Genomic DNA, 18,566 nt, shown 5'->3' on the forward strand with positions numbered 1-18,566 from the left:
TGGGATTTTCTCACTTAATCCTCCCAACGACCCTCTGAGTTAGATGCTGCTCATGTCTCATTTTCTCGTTGAGGAAAGTAAAGCACAAAGCAAGCATTCAAGTAACCTGCCCAAGGAGTCACAGCTAGAAAGCAGCAGGGTCTGGACAACAATTCACCGCTGCGCCCATACGGGTGCCTCGCAGTGTCTCTCAGCAGAAGACACCAACTTCTCTTAAAGAGAAGACCTTTCCCTTCGATGTTATGTTTCTGAAATAAAGCAGACCCCAAAATACAGTTTCTGCACTGCTACCTCAGATCTGAATGTTGTCTGGATATACAGGAACCGCTCTTCATGAACAGACGACTCCAAAACTGAAAACCAAGAAACCAGCAGAGGAACTGGCCCTGGAGAACTCCTGGAGTCTTTCTCCCTGTGCCGTCCCTGCCTTTGCCAGATATCGTGTCCAGTGCATGGTTGCCTTTCCTCACTCTTCTCAGGCTGTAACCTCATGGGCTCCCCCTCCGCCATCAAGACTTAAAACAAAGACATCTACGTTTTGTAAAACCCAGGAACTTCCTATGCCATCATGTCACGGCTCATGACCATGCTCATTAACAGCTGTTCACTTTGGAGGTGACTGTGGGGCCAGACAGAGCTCCTGTCACAGGTGGAGAGGAGAGAGTCCACACTGATGCTGACGGGGACAGCCCTTTGCACTCTCCAGGCTCCGGGCCGACCTGTGATCCTCAGAGGAGGGGTCACTTTAGCTCAATGCGTCATCATCACACGTCCAGCCAGTTCCCAAAAGTTGCAAAAGCCACGGGGACAGCCTCTGGAGATGGGCACAGAAGGAAAATCCCAATCTCCAAAGAGACCCAAAGGGAAGGAAGGGAAAGGCTCTGCGCTGTGGGCTTTCTTAGAAGGAGGAAAGGGCTGGAAGCCGTTGCGCTGACCCCTGGGCAGCCCTGTCACAAAGGGACACTGAAGCTGCCATCGCTGAAGCTGCCATCGAAGGACACAAGGAGCCAATCAGGCTCCAACAGGTGCCCTGAGGCACTTTAGGGGCCCCGTTCCAGGGTGGGGAGGGGCCGCGCCGAGCTCTCCCAAACGCCCAGTGCTACTAGCTGGATTTCCCACCCGGTGCCTGCGTCGCAGCTGGGTCACAGGTGGCCTGCCGCATACGCCCCACTGGCAGGAACCCCGGGGTATCCTCGTCAGCCTTCTCTCGGGACCTCCAAGCTCGCCCCCAGCTCTCTCAGGAATTCACAGTGTTCACTCGGCCACCCCAAAAGGCCGCTCCAGCCCCGCGTACGCTCCTCCGCCAGGTGTCAGGAACCCACAAACCTCTGCTCCCCGCGCCCACGACCCCCAGGTGCTGCCCGCCCCGCTTTCGGGCTTGGCCGTGCGCCCCCTCCCCCGCTCCTCCCTCCCTGCGGCTGGGGGGCGGCGCGCGGTTCGGACCCAGGGGAGGCCCAGCCGCCGCAGCCGCAAGTGCGACGTGTCACAGGCCGGGCCGGCTCCTCCTCCCGCGGCCGTGGACACTGGCACCGCAAGGCCGCCTGCGGAGTCCCGCAGGGATGCCACGCAAGCCTGAACACGCCCGGCGGACACTACCTTGTTGGTGGGCACGGAGCGGAGGCGCTTGAAGATGGTCAAAATGTCCTGCTTGCTGGGGTCCCCCATAGTCACCAGAGAACCGAAGCGCAGCTGGTCCAGCCAACAGGGAAGGGACGAGTAGAAGCGGTTGCCGCCTCCCGGAGCTAGACTGCGGCTCAGGGGGCGGGGCAGCGCGAGGGCCGGGCCCCGCTCTTCCAGGCCCCGCCTTTCCGGGCCCCGCCCATGACCCCGCCCAAAACCGGCGCACGCGCCTGGAGCCTAGGACCTCGCTTAGCTGTGCCGCTGGCTCCACCCGCTGAAGCCCCGCCCTCGATGCTGCATGCGCGTGCGCAGAAAGCCCGCGAACCTTTCCCAGGGCTGCACCTACAGTTGGTGCCGCGCAGTGGCTGGCGAAGCTGGGCCTGGGTGGGGTTCGGAACCCCCATCATTTCGGCCGGAGGATTGCCATTTCAACTAATGGACTGCTTCTCACCTCCTCCGAATCGTTGAAGCAGAACCAGTCACTCCAAGTGGTAAAGGGGGAAACTTGAAGGGAAAGAGCCAACCCACCGTTTCCAACGCCCGGCACAGGACTGGAGTGCAGACACTTGAGTTTTCCTTGTTCCCCTAATTTTTTTTTTTTTTTTGCTCTTAGTTAAGAATTGTTCTACGCCAACAATTGATTTTCTTAAAGTATCGGTTTGCCGCTAATGTGGGGGTGGGGGGAGGCAAAAGGTGCTTAGTCAGAACTGGTAAATAGACAAGAAGCTCGATGTTTCCAGCACCTCGGACTGTATCCTACCCTTTGGCTGCCTTTGTCGGCAAGAAGGGTTTGAACTTGGAGAAGGTTGCCTCTTTCACAACGGCGGGTGTGGAGCCGCCGGAAGATGTCGCCTGAGGTTGTGTGATGGAGGGAAAGAGGAGAGGTTTTGGAGCCAGTACCCTGGCCCCAAGCCCAGCTCCACCGCCTCCTTCCTGGCTCTGTGATCTTGGTCGAGTCGTTGCTCGTCTGTAACACTTGGTTCGCTCAGCCGCGCAGTGGGGTGAGAAGGAAGGATCGGTGCTGAGCTGCCCAGGAGGGCAGCGTCCCAGGAATGGCCTTTTTCGTCTTGTAGAGGCTGGGGTCGTTCCCCTCACCTGGCTGGTTAGATGCCCTAGGGGTAAGTGGGAAAGGTGCCAGGAATGGGTTGGAACTTATCCAAGGAAAAGGAAGTTATTACCTTGCAGAACAGTATCCTTTTTTATTTTTGCAGGCAGCTGTGGCTGTTTGAAAGTTCTTCCTTATATCGAGTCAACGTATATACCCTCGTATTTTGTGTCCGTTGGTATTCGTTTGACCTTAAATGGGACATGTGGCGTGTTCATAAGGAACAGACATGTCCTTTCTGGTGGGGATGATGGTCCCATTTACCATTTGGAGCTGAAATCTTAGCAGTGCATATGTCAAATGAGGGCAGGGTATGTCCACTCAACTCTCCAACAGACCCCTGTGGAGAAGAAAAAGTACAATGAAGTGTAGACGGTGTCCACACTAACAGGCAGGCATAAGCGAAGGGGAAAAACCATCATTGTTTTTTTAAAAATATATTTTATTGATTATACCATTACAGTTGTTCTATTCCCCCCTTCATTCCCCTCCACCTGCACACTCCCTCCCCCACCATTCTCCTCCCCTTAGTTTATAACCACGTGTCTCAAGTTCTCTAGATTCTATATTTCCCCCACTATTCTTGCCCTCCCCCCTATTTTCTACCTACTGTCTATGCTATTTTCTGTGCCTTCTCCCCCCTTCTCCTCCTCCCACTCCCCCGTTGCTACCCCTCCATGTGATCTTCATTTCTATGGTTCCACTCCTGATCTAGCTGTCCTCTTAGTTTGCTTTTGTTTTAGGTGTGGTTGTTAATAACTGTGTGTTTGCTGTCCTTTCACTGTTGATATTTTCATCTTCTTTTTCTTATATAAGTCCCTTTAGCATTTCATATAATAAGGGCTTGGTGATGATGAACTCCTTGAACTTGACCTTATCTGAGAAGCACTTTATCTGTCCTTCCATTCTAAATGAAAGTTTTGCTGGATAAAGCAATCTTGGCTGTAGGTCTTTGGATTTCATGACTTGGAATACTTCTTTCCAGCCCCTTCTTGCCTGTAAGGTCTCTTGAGAAATCCGCTGACAGTCTGATGGGTACTCCTTTGTAGGTGACTGTCCCCTTATCCCTTGATGCTTCTAGGATTCTCTCCTTCATTTTAGTCTTGGCTAATGTAATTATGATGTGCCTTGGTGTGTTCCTTCTTGGGTCCAACTTCTTTGGCACTCTCTGAGCTTCCTGGATTTCCTGGAAGTCTATTTCCTTTGCCAGACTGGGGAAGTTCTCCTTTATTATTTGTTCAAATACGTTTTCCACTCGTGGCTGTTTCTTTCCCCCTTCTGGTACCCCTATAATCTGGATGTTGGAACGTTTAAAGATGTCCTGGAGGTTCCTAAGCCTCTCCTCATTTTTTTGAATTCTCATTTCTTCATTCTTTTCTGGTTGGATGTTTCGTTCTTCCTTCTGGTCCATTCCATTGATTTGAGTCCCAGTTTCCTTTCCATCACTATTGGTTTCCTGGACATCTCCCTTCATTTCAATTAGTTTAGCCTTCATATTTTCCTCTAATTTGTGACTATAATCAACCAGTTCTGCGAGCATCCTGATAAACAGTGTCTTGAACTGTGTGTCTGAGAGGGTGGCAATTTCTCGGTCGCTTAGAGTTATTGGTTCTGGGACTTTGAGTTCTTCTTGCACCATCTTTTGGGCTGTTTGTGCCTGTTCCGTAGCAGGATCGGAGCCCTAAAGTGTTCACCAGAGCAGGGCAACTCAGTGGCTGGGTTGTGACGTTGTATGTGGGGGCGGGGTCAAAGAGGGAAAATGGCTTCCCGTCTGCCGCCTGCCGCCTGCCCCGCATCCCCCACCAGCGCCGCAGCCAGCACCGTCACCAGGCCCACGTGTTTCGTTCCACTGCACGTGAGTGTGCCACCACTGTCAGCCCTCCACCACTGGGTTTGCCCCCTGGGGCCTGTGTGGTCCGTCTCACTGTGCGAGAATGTGCGACCGCGGTCAGTCTGCCCCACACCCCGACTGGGTCCGGGCTGCCTGCGCGCCTAGGTCGGGGGATCTGTCCTGCCCGACCCAGCTCCACTGCTGGCTCCGCCCCTCTTACCGTCCCTGTTGAACGGTTAGATGTAGTTGGACTTCCATATAATTCAGTTTTCTGCTCTTTGGGTGTGTCCTTGTTCTCCAAACCTTTGTTGTATTCAAACTTGGTTGTGGGAGAAGGCACAGTGTTTCCACCTATGCCTCCATCTTGGTGGAAGTCCTGACCATCATTGTTTTTGCTCTCATCTGCTTCCGTGTTCTTCCTAGAACTTATTACCACCTGGTATTATGATATGTAAATAAATACACCTGCCTCCTTTCACCTGAATATAAATTTCATGAGATCAGATCTGTTTGTTCTCCCTCTCTCTCCCCAGGACATGCAGTAAAGATTTTTGCTCTGGGCTTAGAATGTTTAAGTACAAAGAATGATACTTCCAACATCATAATGAGAAAAGGCTGGAGAATTGTAGCCTCCCGAGCCCATCAGAGAGCTGAGCTTGCAAAGCAACCAAGGAAACCAAACTCCACAAGAGGAAAGACTCCCCCCAAAAAAGAGGGAGCACAAGAACCCCCTCAAGTGTGGCAGGCGCAGGAGAAAGAAGCGGCTGCCATCCTTACAAGTGAGCAAGAGGAAATCATCTACGGTTTGGGGGTTTTTAGATTTTATTTATTTACTTTCACAGAGAGGGGAAGGGAGGGAGACAGAGAGGGAGAGCAGTGGGTCAGTAGCCTCTCGCACAGCCCCGTCTGGGGCCCTGGCCCACGCACAACCCAGGCATGTGCTCTGGCCAGGAATCAAACCACTGACCTCGCGGTTTATAGGCCGGTGCTCAGTCCGCTGAGCCACACCAGCCAGGGCTGAAATCACCTAAAGTTTTAATGAATTCTTAAAGGCCAGATGTGAGCTAGCATGGCAGTTTGCAGTAGTTGGGGGCCTCAGAAGACAGAGTTTACATCCACTCACAAGCACTTTTCCATGAAACTCCACCAGAACTCTTTTCACAAGAAAGATGGAGACCAAGAAAGGGACTGGAGAGAAACCCCTCGTGTGGCAGGCATGCAGTTGTTGGGGGACAGGCAGAAAATCCCACGCCTAGAAAGCAAAAGCAGCAAACTCTCCCCTTTGGGGTACAGGCAAAGATCCATTTCTGCCACGGGAGGAAGGGAAGCAAAACCCAGTAACACCAGATCCGAAAGAGGATTGGAAACCCTCCAACTCTGGAAAGGGCAGGCAGATTTCTGCTGTAGGGGGAAGGACGGAAGCAGAATCCCTCTACCGCTGCGGAAGCATCAGGAAACCCCTTGGACTTAGAATCCCGTATCCGTGCCAAGCAGAGGTTTGCTGTTGCAGGGAGGAGAGCAGAAATGTGAAGAGAGCCCCAGCCCCACAAGACCTAGGTCTGAGGCTGGACTGGGGCACCCGAGAACCTCCACCCTCGCGTTCAGGAGCCTGGCACTAAGTAGCAGTCCACCCCAGGAGTGGGAAGGAGCGGGACAGCAAACAGTTCTGGCGCCCCAGCCCGCACTGTAAGCACGAGGTTACACCAGCCCCTGCTAAAGGAGTTTGAATCCCGTGGGGCACTGACAATAAACAGAGAACAGCAAAACCAGACTTCACTCTAAATCGACTGAACCCCACACTAACGCCCTGACTGAAGTCTGCCTGCCCATTTTCAAGTGTAGACACTGTTAACTCCAGTTTCTTAACCCTTTACATTAGGGCTTCTTAACCTCAGCACTACTGACACTTTGGACCAGACGATTCTTTGCTGTGGGGACAAAACCAACCCTGGCTGAGAACCACTGTTTGAGGCCTGAGAATAGTAATAGAAGACGGAGGGGTGTGAAAGCAGGACGCAGCCAGCGGGGTCGCGCTGCCGTCTGCACACTGTCCTGTGGTTTGTATGAAGACGTCTGGGGTGGCCGAGGCCAAGAGGAATGGCATTTTAGTAGGTCTTCACTTAATGTTGTGGAAAGGGTCTGCGACTTCGAGCAAAACCAGGAATGAAGAAACCAGTTTTAACGTAGGCTAACTGATACAAACAAAAGCTCCTACGGCAGGATAACCCAACAACATCGGATAAAATGGCATTTTCCAGGGCCTGCTTTTGTTTATTTAATTCACTCACCGTTGAATAGGCGCTTGCTGAAAGCCAGAGGCTGCTCTAAGGAACAACTAGGCGTGGCTAGATACAGTCCCATGATAAATGACAAAGCAAGACAAGCACAGATCTTGTCCCTTGCCCCTGGAGGACCCAGTGGACTTTAGTTAGTGCTGGAGAGAAAACAGGCGGACCCTGTCTCTTAGTCATTGTCACTTCTATACAGGTCAGGTACACTTGAAAATGAACCATGGAGTGAATCACGAGCCTTATCTGATTTCCACCAGCCCGGTACGTTCAGGCAGCACATACTTGGAAGTTCACAAATGCCCCATTTTAAAAGGTAAAATATTTAAACAATCATTTGATTTTTTAATTTTTAAAGGCATGATTCATTTTGTTTTATTCTATTATTTATTTTATTAATGACTGTATTTTATTTAATCTTTATTGTATCATTTCCCATTACCATTTAGTCCCTTTATATCCCTCTCCCCCCAGCAATCACCGCACTTAATTTTTTAAAGATAGAAATCTAAGCTGATGCGGACTTCCGCCAAGATGGAGGCATAGGTGGAAACACTGTGCCTTCTCCCACAACCAAGTTTGAATAAAACAAAGGATTGGAGAAACAAAGACACAACCAAAGGACAGAAAATTGAATTATACGGAAGTCCGACTACANTTAGTCCCTTTATATCCCTCTCCCCCCAGCAATCACCGCACTTAATTTTTTAAAGATAGAAATCTAAGCTGATGCTATTACCTCCTTTAATGGGATAAATGATTTGGAATCCCTTCGTTACTGTAATATTGCAATATTACACTATAGCAAAAATAATTGGAAAGTGAAATGCAAACTTAGTTTGTGCAACAACCCGCAGCGCTCAAACGTTACATTTATTTGTAACCATCAAGCACCGGGACGCCCTTCAACCAGACTGACAACCTCGGCAAAGTCATTTGGTGGGAACTACGCACGATCGGAAGGAACAGATTACTGATACATCAAACCACATGGATGAATCTCAAACAAATGCTGGGCAGTGAAAGAAGACAATTTCTAAAGGCTACATATCGTATGCTTCCATTCATATGACGTTTTGGAAAAAGCAAAACTATAGAAACAAAGCAGATCAGTGGTTTGCAGGGACTGGGGATATAAGGCGGGGCCGTGCACAGAGGGTCACGGAGAAATCCGGGGGACGATGGGGCAGGTCTGTGTCTGGACGGTGGCAACGGTTGCGACAACTGTCTGCGTTTCTGTTCTTTCAGAACCTGCAGGACTGCACACTAAATGGGGTGTGCTTTACTGTGTGCGAATGGTAACCTTAAAAATGAAAAAAGATTTGGGAAATAAAGCAAATGCTTGGCACTGTGGGACTTACATGTGGAAGAGCACGCAGCCATTAAATGCTGTATTTCTAGGGGAAGCACATTTAGGATCGGGAGAAAATGCTTGTGATGGCTTGTTGAGAGGAGAAGCAGGCCACCAAACTAGTTACAGTATGGTCTGAATTTCATGAAACACTACACACTGATGATGACAAGAAAGCATGTACACGCGTGTATGAATAGAAAAAAGCCAAGAGAAACAACAGCGGAGCAGAATGGCAGCCAGGATGACCGCTGGATATCAGGATCACGAGTGACGATGTTTCTCTGAATACTTTTGCTTAGCTTCTGAATATTCCCCTGAATTTTCATTCCTTTTACAATTAAGGAAAATCATTAATATCGTTATGTGAAAATATTCTAAGGGGCGGGAGCAGCCTGGCCGCCCCGACTCCGAGGTGGCTGGTGAGCAGCACACTGCTAGCAGTCAGCCTCGCCTAGGCGAGCACCCGTCCCCGGGCTCAGGGTTTGTCGTCTTCACTCCTCCCGGCTGGACACTCAGGCCCCTGCAGTGGCAGCTGCGGTGTGGGCTGCCGAACCGTTTCTGTGCGCACTGGAGTTTTAGCCCAGTGACAGCTGGTGTCAGTCATCCTTTCCTCAAAAAGAGTGATGGTATCTATGTAGTTCCTTTGTTCACTGTTCCCGCCTTCCTCCCTTGATGTGTTAGCCCTTTCCACAAAGGATTTGAAGAAGTCTGAAACAGTACACCCATGTCCCCGGGCTGTGATGGTTGGACTTAATTCTCCAACTTTCTGACTTTACGATGGTGTGGGAAGGACGGGCATTCAGTGGAAACCAACTGGGCTAAGCGGTGATGTTCAGAAGTTTAGGTGTATTAAAAGCATTAAAAAAAAAACTTATGTAACTTTTTTGGATTTTCCAAGATTATTTTATATAAGTTTCAGGGGCACAGCATGCATAATAGATAATCATGTAATATTCAATAATTGCATTTTTTACTTAGGATATTTTCCACTTGTGACAGGTGTATCAGGATGTAAGAGGTAACCCCAGCATAAGTTAAGCAACATCTCTAATCTGAGTTTCATTGATTGGTTCAGAACGGATTTCATTGCTGTTGGTTTTTTTAACGTTTTTATTTATTTTCTTTTAGAGAGAGGGGAAAGGAGGGAGAAAGACAGGGAGAAAAACATTGGCCTGCAACCCAGGTATGGACCCTGACTGGGAATTGAACCTGCAACCCTTCAGTTTACAGGCTGGTGCTCAATCCACTGAGCTATACCAGCCAGGGCTGTTCCTCACTTTAGCTCCACAAGCCTTGGGCTAGAGAGAAGAGGTTGCTAGTTACTGGGGCTGAGCGACACACCAGCAGTGGCGAGGGAGTGGGGAGAGTGCTGTGATGAGGTGCCCCAGAGCACAGAAGAGCGCCTTTCAGGTCGCAGCTCTGTGTGGGGTAACTGCAGTCCTGACAGGTATCATTCAAGGAGCACCACTAGGCGGAGGCGCCTCCTTGCCTTCGGAGTCTGGCGCCCTCATGGTGCGACAGCACCGCCTAGTGGACAGGCTGTGCCGTGCACTGCCCACGGCTGAATCTGGGACGGCTGTGTAATGCCTGTTGCTTCTTTGGCAAGTTGCCTAACCTCTCTGGCAACTTGTGCCTCCCCGTTGCTCATTTATAAAAATAGGAATAACAATATTTACCCAGTTCATCGGGCTGCTGTGAGGATTCATTGAGTTCATAAATGTTAAAGAATTTAGAACAGGGTCTGGCACTGAGTAAAATACAAATGTTTACTACAATTATTCCCATTTTATAGATGAGCAAACCAAGACTTACTAAGGGGTGCCCAACCTGCAGCCGCCTGCAGCCCAGGATGGCTGCAAATGAGGCTTAACACAGAATCATACATTTACTTAAAACGCTGAGATTTTTTTGTGATTACGTGCCAAGTGTATTTAATGTGTAGCCCCAAACAACTCTTCTTCCAGTGTGGCCCAGAGATGCCCAAAGGTTGGTCACCTCTGTGTGCTCAAGGTCACACAGCTACTTAAGGTCACACTGCTGGAGCCAAGTTCAAGTGCAGGAGATAAGACCTCACAGTCCATGCTCTTTATTGACTTCGTTCTTATGCTTTCGTAAGACTGAACTTACGTTTCAGAGAAGTAAAAAAGTGTCTTGTCAGATTTTGGTGTGGAAAAGCCAGCCTTCCTACATACACGGGCCACTTGTGGCTGAGTGCGTGGCTCGGAGGAAGCACGCACGCCCAGCTACGGGCTGGGGACGGTTTGGAGGCTCCACTGGGGGCCTGTGAGTTGCTTCCTGCTGGCTCTTGTTGGGATGCTGATGGGGTCGAGACTGCTCCCATAAAGAGGTGCCCCGTGTTTGTGCTTGACGGAGCACTGTCACACCCTTGACCTCCTGCGACCATGGATGAGGGAAGATGGGAGTCATTCTGCAGATGAGGAAACAGTGGCGGGTCAGGGAGATGAAGGGACTTGCCTGAGTGCATGCAGCTCATCGGTGACACCATGTGCCCAGCTGGCCTTGGGGGACGCCTTGCCCTTGCTGCCCCCTCCCCCTCCCAGCCCCTTCCACGGGAATCCTGATAGCCTGAGATGGAATGTCCCATGGGCCCACGTCCCAGACTCCCTAGGTTCTCTCTGTGCATGTTGTCCCCACCTCCTTGGCCAGACTGGGTAGCTGGTCAGTCTCCGGGTCCCCAGGGCCCGGCACCTGTGCCCTCGAGTTGGGTTAAGAGCATCTGCAGGTCACCTGAACAAACCAAGGAGCAAGTGTTTGGTGGCTCTGACTTGCTGTTTGGATCAGTGGTTCTCAGTGTGGCCTGGATTAACATCTCCCAGGGACCAGTTAGGTCTGCATGCTCTGAGCCCCCCCCCCCCCCGCCCCGCCCCGGTGCAGCCTGGTGACTCAGGAACTCGGGGAAGCAGCTGAGCAAACGGGGGTGTAGCAAGCCCTCCAGGTGTTTGAGGGCCAGGGATTCAGACAACAGCACCTGCTGTTTGGAGCTGGGCCCTAGACTTCAGACCCCAGCTCTGCCCTGTCTTGCTGTGTGGCCTGATGCAGGTCCACCAACCTCTCTGGTTTGTTTCATCTGTATAATGGCGCTGATATATCATGAGGAGGTTTACATGATGCTGTGCCGGAAGGTGCTCTGCACGGGGCCTGGCGTGTAGCTGGTGAATGTTAAACCCAAGGCCGGTGGGACACAGGCCAAGCAGCTTCCTGTCCCATGATAGTGCCAGGGTCGGCCTAGCTCTTCTGACCCTGTGCTTGGCCCGGGCTCTGTGGGGCAGTGGGTGAGCCTCATCCCTCAGGCGCAGGTCTAGCCAACTTCAGTGCTGCCGCCTGGGTCTGCCCCGCTGCGGCTGGGGAGCTGCCTCTGTCCTTGACCTAGGCGTGTCCCCTGGGGAGCCCCAGGTGTGTCCGCCGGGCCACTGTGGAGCTGCCTCCACCCCGGCCCTGGCTCCTCTGCTAGCACCCACCACAGAGCGCCAAGGTCCAGCCTGGGGTCCCTACCCACTCCTCCACGGAAAACTGAGGCACGGGGGTGGGGGTGGGGCGGCGCACACGCCTCCTGCAGGGGCAGAAAAGGGCAGCCACCATTCTGCAGAGCTGGGGCTGTGAAAAGGCTTGGGGAGGACATGTGGCTTCCAGGTACCAACAGGGCAGGGCGGCTGCTTGGCAAGGTCTCTCACTTCAGGACACCCCTGCCCTCGTCCTGAAGTGGGTCCCCATCACTTGATGGGAGCTGAGGTTCAAGAGAGGCTCCAGGTCCCACAGGCGAGCCCAGGCCGGATGCTTCTTACTGGAAGTGGGGGAACAGCTCAAGGACCCCCTAGTACCTTGCCCCTTAGGGCCCAGGGGTGGGGTCGGAAGACCTGTTTTTCCAGATTCCCTGAGGCTCCTGGCTGACTGCCAGGACCCACCATGTACCCTCTCCGAGGACCGTCTGGCCCCCTCCTCCCTGGCTGTCCCTCCCTGGCCTACCCAAGCTCCCTGAGGGCAAATGCAGTCCCTTCTCCGTGTCTGTCCTGGCACCACTGAGTCTTGCACACAGTATGTGCTCAGTAAATGCCTGGGGAATGAATGGAGCCCAGGAACAGGAAATAGGGAAGAGGCCTGCCGATTTCCTGCCTGGCGGCACTCCTCAGGGTCAGACCTCTCTGGGCTTCCCCCACCACTTGCTCTGTGGCCACAGCCTTGTCACTTCCCCTCACTTGCCTGTTTCCCCGTGAACCAGCAGGGGGCACTCCTCGACCTCCCCCATCTCGACCTGATGGATTGTGAGCAGGTTTCTTCCAGGCCTGGCCCCCGGTACCCACGGCCTTGGCACAGCCCACAGGCTGCCCACCAGAGGCCAGGCCAGGCCCGAGGCGAGGCCACACATGCATCTAGGTGAATAAGGACCCCACGGTGAAGCTAGGGACACGGGTCAGCCACACCTTCTGTGTGTGGGGACCTCAGAAAGCCCCAGGTTTTTGTTTGGGCTTCAGCAGAGCCAGATCCCTGCCTGGGTCACTCAGCTTGCTTGCCCTCTGGGGGCATTACCAGGGCACAAGGATGACATGCCCCTTCCTAGCCCCACTCTGAAGGGAAGGAATTGGGACAGGCTTGGGTGGTGTGGACACAGCCTCGATCTGGGGGCAGAAGGGGCAGCTGGGCCCAGGAAGTGGCTGGGGGTGGGGGTGGGGGACACGGACGGAGGGTGAAGGGGACTTGGTGGCCCACATGGAGGGTGTGGGAGGGGCAGCCCAGGACGCCAGAGGGTCCTGGCTAGGGACAGGGAGAAGGGGATGTCACTCATAAGCACTCTACATGGCCACCTGAGTTTCTGCAGCCTTTCCCTTCGTTTCAATCCTCTGACTGGAAGGCAGGCACCATCCTCTCTTGGGGAAACTGAGGCCCAGCTTGCCCCTGAGGACCAGACCAGGACTGGCAGGCGGGCAGCAGGGCCCTTCCAGATCCTCGCAGGCACTCTGGGGAGGACAGGCGGCGGGGAAGCAGCCTCACTGAGCAGAGGCTGCCCCGCCCACTTGCCCCCTTGCTCTTTGAGGGCCTGTGGGGGGTCTCGGAAGGGCTTGGTTTGCACTTAAGAGCCCCGCGGGAGTGGGCCGAACCGCAGCTGTCACGGGACCTCGGCAGTCCACTGGAGCTTCCGGACCCCGAGTCCTCTTCTGCAGAGCGGGGCGACTCCAGCCTCCCTCCCGCCCTGTCCTGCCTGTGCACGGCAGCCTCGAGGTGCAGTGGAGGCCGGTGTCTTGCCTGGGCTGTGGGCAGCTCTGCAGGACCCCAGCGCCTTCTCAGAAGGGGACAGCAGGGGCCCAGCACCATCCGACCAGGCGGCCGCAGGACCGAGGTCTGTCCCGAGCCCCCCATGAGCCCCCACTGCAGTGGCCACTGCCCACCGACTCCTCCTCCCTCTGGCCTTTCTCCTCACCTCACTCACGTGAGCGTGGGGGGCTCCTCAGGTGAGCCTGGCTCTTGGAGTCCGTTTCTTTGTTTCCTTTTTTTTTAAGGAGTTTACTTATTTTTAGAGACAGCAAGGGAGGGAGGGAGGGAGAGAACATTGATGTGCACAAGAACATCGATTGGTTGCCTCTCACACACCCCCAACCAGACACCTGACCCCCAACTCAGGCAGGTGTCCTGACCAGGAATCGAACTAGTGACCTTCCAGTTGGTGGGGCAATGCCCAATCCACTGAGCCACCCAGTCAGGGCTTGGAGTCTGTCAAAGGGAAACGGGGACAGGGTGTTTGGAGACAGGCACGCTCTGCACAGACGGCCTACGAGCAGAGCCCAGAGCCACACGCACTGCAGGTGCTCATGAACGCAGCTGGGGAGCCCGGCCGTGTGCGGGGTCGCTGGTCTGGTCCCGCTGTTGGGGCCCCAGGCAGGGAGGGAGGTCCAGGCCACACAGTGGCAGGTTCGGGGGAAAGAGAAACCCTGCGGGGCCCGGGACCTCAACCCCCCCACCCCTGGTGCAGCGGGGCCAGTGGCACAGGCACACGGCCCCCGGGGCAGTGGTCTGGGCCTAGGGTCTCTCCCGGCTCCCAAGCTGGTCCGTGCTGCCAGGGACACGTGCTCCGGCTGATGTGAGTGTGAGGCACACGCGTGGCACAGACACTGTCGTACTCATGAGATCAACTGTTTATTGATTTTTTCCTAAAATACTATAAAGAAACTCCTGAACTGAAAAGACTTGACCATTTTTGGTAATCTGTAGCAAAGAAATGCCGATTTCTGCTGGTGAGTCTTCACGGTAAACGCGCACACACGTCCACTGTGGAGGCGGGACGCCGAGCTCGCAGGGACGCCGAGCGATGCATAGCTTGTGATGGCGGCGGCCACTCCCCGACACCTGCATTACACAAAATAGAAGCTCTCCCCCCTCCCCGCCCGTGACCACAGTGCAGCTGCGGCCGCCGCACATCCACTCCCTGATGACCAAGGCCACCTGGAAGAGGCCCTTGCTCTTTGGGGTGAGCCCAAGCTCCCGTCTGCTCCTGAAGAACACAGGTGACTGAATCTGCAACCGCTGGTCAGACCCGGGAGCTCTACAGGGCCCCGCCGTGAAGGGGACGGAGGCTGGTTGGCAGGCGGGCCTGCAGCGGGCCAAGGAGGACAGACCCCCTCCGGCAGTGTCCACTGCAGAGGCCCAGGGCCCGTGGCTGGAGCCTGAGGAGGCCCACCCAGCCCACCAGCCAGGCCTGGGCCCGAATGCCACCGGGTTGAAGCAGTTTACAGAATGAATCCACTGTCAAGAGCCTTTAAAATCTCATAGAAACAGTAGACAAGCTCTTTAGATTCTCTGAATATCAAACAATACATACAGACACAGGCCAGGACGCGCAGGCCTAACTAACACAGCATCTTAACTCACAGGTGCCTGCGCCCGAAAAGTGCATCTTCTCAGCCCAACCTTCCGCTCGCCGACAGAGTGAGCGACGTGTGAGCGTCGTGTGTCAGGCACGAGGAGAAGGAACTGGTTCCCAAACATGGCGACTTTGGGGAACACTGCCACGCACTCACAGCGGAAACCCAACCGCGAGGTGTTCCCGCCCTCTGCTACAGCCTCCTGCCTCGGGTGCCCTGTCTACACGCGGCCTGCAGCCGCCATGGGCGTGGCATGGGCAAGGAGCAGCGCCACGCGGTGACAGGGGCATCGCTCCCTCAAGCCCGGTGCACGTCCATCTGTGCCAGAATTTAAGCATAAATGAACGGACGAACAGGTAATAGAAGGGCACAACCGCACACAGCCTTTAAATTAAAAACCTCAGGAAACGGCACATACGTTTGTTCATTAGAGGTGAGGGTGACGAGCGCACGCACCAGAGAAAGGAGCCAGCGGAACGAGAGGGAGGGTGGCCCTCCACTGGCGCGGAGGTGAGGCGCACAGACGAGGTTGGGGCACACAGACCAGGAAAAGCCACACGCACGCCGAGTGGGGGAGTGGGCAGGGGCCGGCCACCTCTGCTGTGCGCGTCCTCCCGTGCTCACGTCTCCCCACCGCGCTCTGGGAGGGCTGCCCAGACCCAGGAGAACGACCGGCTCGTCTGTCTTCGAGAGACACCATGAAGCCAAGAGCAATGGAACCATTGTCTTTTTCAGGAACAGGAGTGGCTGCCCACACGGCCAGCTGGAGGTGCCGGAGCGCTGCCCAGGCCACCGGCTAACGGAGCTTGGGGCCGCACCCCTCCGCCAGCCAGCCCACGGGCCGTCACTGGATGGTCTCGACGTAATTTGCTGGGTACAGGCCAACCTGGCCACTGTCCAAGCGCCCCTTGCACCAGCCCTGCTCATCCTCGTCCTCTATCTTGGTTAGCTCGTCCCCTGCAAGACAAAAAGGGAGGAGTCTTGCTGGGCTGGTGGTTGACACGCTGGCCACTCGGTCGGCCCCCCTCAGGTCTCCGCCCCCACACCTGGCCCGTCCAGGGTTGATGCCATGGGTGGGAGGGACAGGCACTCCGCTGGGGGCAAGGCAAAGCACAGGCCCGCTAATTTCTAAGAGATCTCAGCGTTCACACCGTGCCTGTAAGCAAGCAGCACCCCAACGCCATGGAGGCTCCCAGAGACTCCAGTATTAAAGGCTGCAGCCTCAGGGCTTCCTGACCGCCCCAGGCCAGGTCAGAGGACTCCTTTCATGTCCCCCTGCCCCGGGCCTCCCCTGCTCACTCTTCCTGCGTCCCTCCAAGGCCTGCAGGCCGTCTAGGGCCTCCATGGAACCTGGGGCAGGCAGCAGGATGTGGGAGGGTGGGCGCCCGTCACTCCACCTCTAGCAGCAGCTCGGGCACGTCCTCCGACTTAAACGTCACCCCCTCCCCACACTCTCAGACGGAAGCCAACGGACCTCCCGTGGCTCTGTGTCGGGTGGCTGGATTTATCTCTTGTTTGTTAGACATGAGAAAGGACCTTCCTCAGGTCCACGGTGGCGGAGACTCAGAGATGAGAGACAGAAAGAACCCTGGTCCCCAAGGGGACAGGCCAAGGGACAAGGAGTACCAGTGTGACCAGGGCTGTGGGTGAGGAGCCGCAGGCACTCTGGCTGGAGCACCTTGCAAAGAGAGCGGGGACAGGGAAGAGGGGCACCCGGGTGGGTGCAAGGCTGTCCTCGCCGTCTGGTTGGTGGCTTTGTGTCTCCCGTTGGTGTTTTGGCCCCCTTTTCAGTCGCAGTTGTGGGCTACACCTTGTTTAGCAGTATCTCCCTGGCTCTCAGTTCTGTGCAGCATCAACACTGGTCGAGACGCTGTGGGCCGGTCCCGGGGCTGCCTGTGCCTCCGGGCCCTGCACCCACATCCACGGACAGGGCGCTGCAGGGCTGCAAGCCCCAACACGGAAGGCGCGGAACAAGGCCCAGCACACCACCTCTCCCGTGCACCACGGCCACTCCTCCCGGGGCTGGGCCCCCACGGGCCCCGGGCTGCTCTGCCACGGTCAGCGGTGGTCACAGGGCTGCAGGGTGCGTGGCTGAGGGGCAAGCCTCCGTTTCCTCCTACCCCTCGCCCCGCCCGTCCCTACTGGGCCGATGCTGTGACCCTGCCCTCGCAGGCTGCTGGGCTCCCAGGCACACAGTGAGACAGCAGCGTGGCAATGCGCCCACGCGGCCGGAGTGCACCCAAGACCCAGAGGAATGGTGCGCAGCCAGAGCAGCTGCAGAAGAAGAAAGTGGCACTGGCAGGGGACAAATGTCCCACCGTGAAAAAGAAAAATAAGAGAAAACAGACAAGACTGATAGGAAAGCTCCAAGTTGTAAGAATGTGAACTGGTGACTAAAAACATTTTTTCCCCAGTTTGCTTCTGACACCTCACTTGGAGCAGAACGAAACATTTTAAATCTATAATCTAAATTTGAAAATTACAAATAAAAATGAAAAAAGAAAAACAAAAAAAAGAAAATTGAGAATTACAAATAAAATAAGTCAACAAACAGAACAGGGGACAGACAACTTCACCAAAGAGGCCAGAAAGCTGGACAGAGATGTCCCAAGGTGCTGGAGAGCCTTCTGCGACCTGTCGGGGCGCCTGCCGAGCGCAGAGTGGGGGAGGCTAAAGGCCCCTCTTCCTGGGCTCCCTGAGAGGCGTTCAGGAGCAGGGACTCCAGACACAGCCGCAGGCCCCATCCCACCACCAGCTGAGCGGGGTCTGATGGAGGGTGGGTCCCAGAGGTGCAGCCTGAGCGGAGGGCACCGTTGGCCTGTGCTGGCTGCTCTGGCCCAGCCTCCCCAGGAGGGCCGGAAGCGGGGTCTGGGGGTCTTCCAGGAGCGGGCGAGGATGACGAAGGACCTTGGTGCCTCTGGGCCCAGAGTGCGCAGGCCGCTCCAGCCTCCTCAGACAGGCGGCAGCCTTTTCAAACTGAGGGCGGCAGCCCATCTCCGGGAGCAGCAGCCAACATTTACCCGAAAATGTCTGAATGCAGAACCACGTAATCAGGATGCTGTGTTCCATAAAACCGGTTTCAGCCACCGGCAGCAGAGGTGTGTGGGTGGTCAGCATGGCCCCTGAGGCTGCAGGGAGGGCGTCTGGAGGGCGCTGCCGCTGAGACCAGCCTCTGCCGCCCTTGGGTGCACCAGGTGCTGCTCCGGGGTCTGAGCAGGGTGGGCGCACCGAGAGCTTTCACCAGCTGGGGGCCTTGGGAGGAGGGCTTTACCCTGGGGACCTGCCGGCCTGCTGCCTCTAGAGACGTCCGGGGAGTCAGGTGGGCCTGGGGCTCCGCCATCGCAAAGGCACAAGGGCACCTCCCTCTGCCGAGTTCTGGCACTGAGCATCGAAGTTGAGGTGGGGGGGACCCACACACGTAACTCACAGGACTCGTAGCAAACCTCACACAAAACAAGGCTCTCCGGGAGGCTGGGAGCGCTGGTGGGCGCCACGC

At 55.1% G+C, this 18,566-nt stretch overlaps 2 protein-coding genes across 6 annotated transcripts in view; both read right to left on the reverse strand.

Moving 5' to 3' along the window:
- ARFGAP3 (ARF GTPase activating protein 3) overlaps positions 1–1,770 on the reverse strand; it is a 42,958-nt gene extending 41,188 nt beyond the window's left edge. Inside the window, exon 1 of the mRNA XM_037028491.1 lies at positions 1,597–1,770. Coding sequence (XP_036884386.1) covers positions 1,597–1,665 — 69 coding nt within the window. The 5' untranslated portion in view covers positions 1,666–1,770. The remainder of the gene's footprint in view (positions 1–1,596) is intronic.
- Positions 1,771–14,329: 12,559 nt separating this feature from the next.
- Positions 14,330–18,566, reverse strand: part of PACSIN2 (protein kinase C and casein kinase substrate in neurons 2) — a 115,517-nt gene continuing 111,280 nt past the window's right edge. For all 5 annotated transcript variants that reach the window (XM_037028515.1, XM_037028518.1, XM_037028516.1 and 2 more), the window contains one exon: positions 14,330–16,027. In XM_037028515.1, the coding sequence (XP_036884410.1) occupies positions 15,915–16,027 (113 nt within the window). In that variant the 3' untranslated portion in view covers positions 14,330–15,914. The remainder of the gene's footprint in view (positions 16,028–18,566) is intronic.

The sequence above is a fragment of the Sturnira hondurensis genome, unplaced genomic scaffold (assembly GCF_014824575.4).
Source record: "Sturnira hondurensis isolate 20B ecotype Veracruz unplaced genomic scaffold, ASM1482457v3 Scaffold0019978, whole genome shotgun sequence".
Taxonomy (NCBI): domain Eukaryota; kingdom Metazoa; phylum Chordata; class Mammalia; order Chiroptera; family Phyllostomidae; genus Sturnira; species Sturnira hondurensis.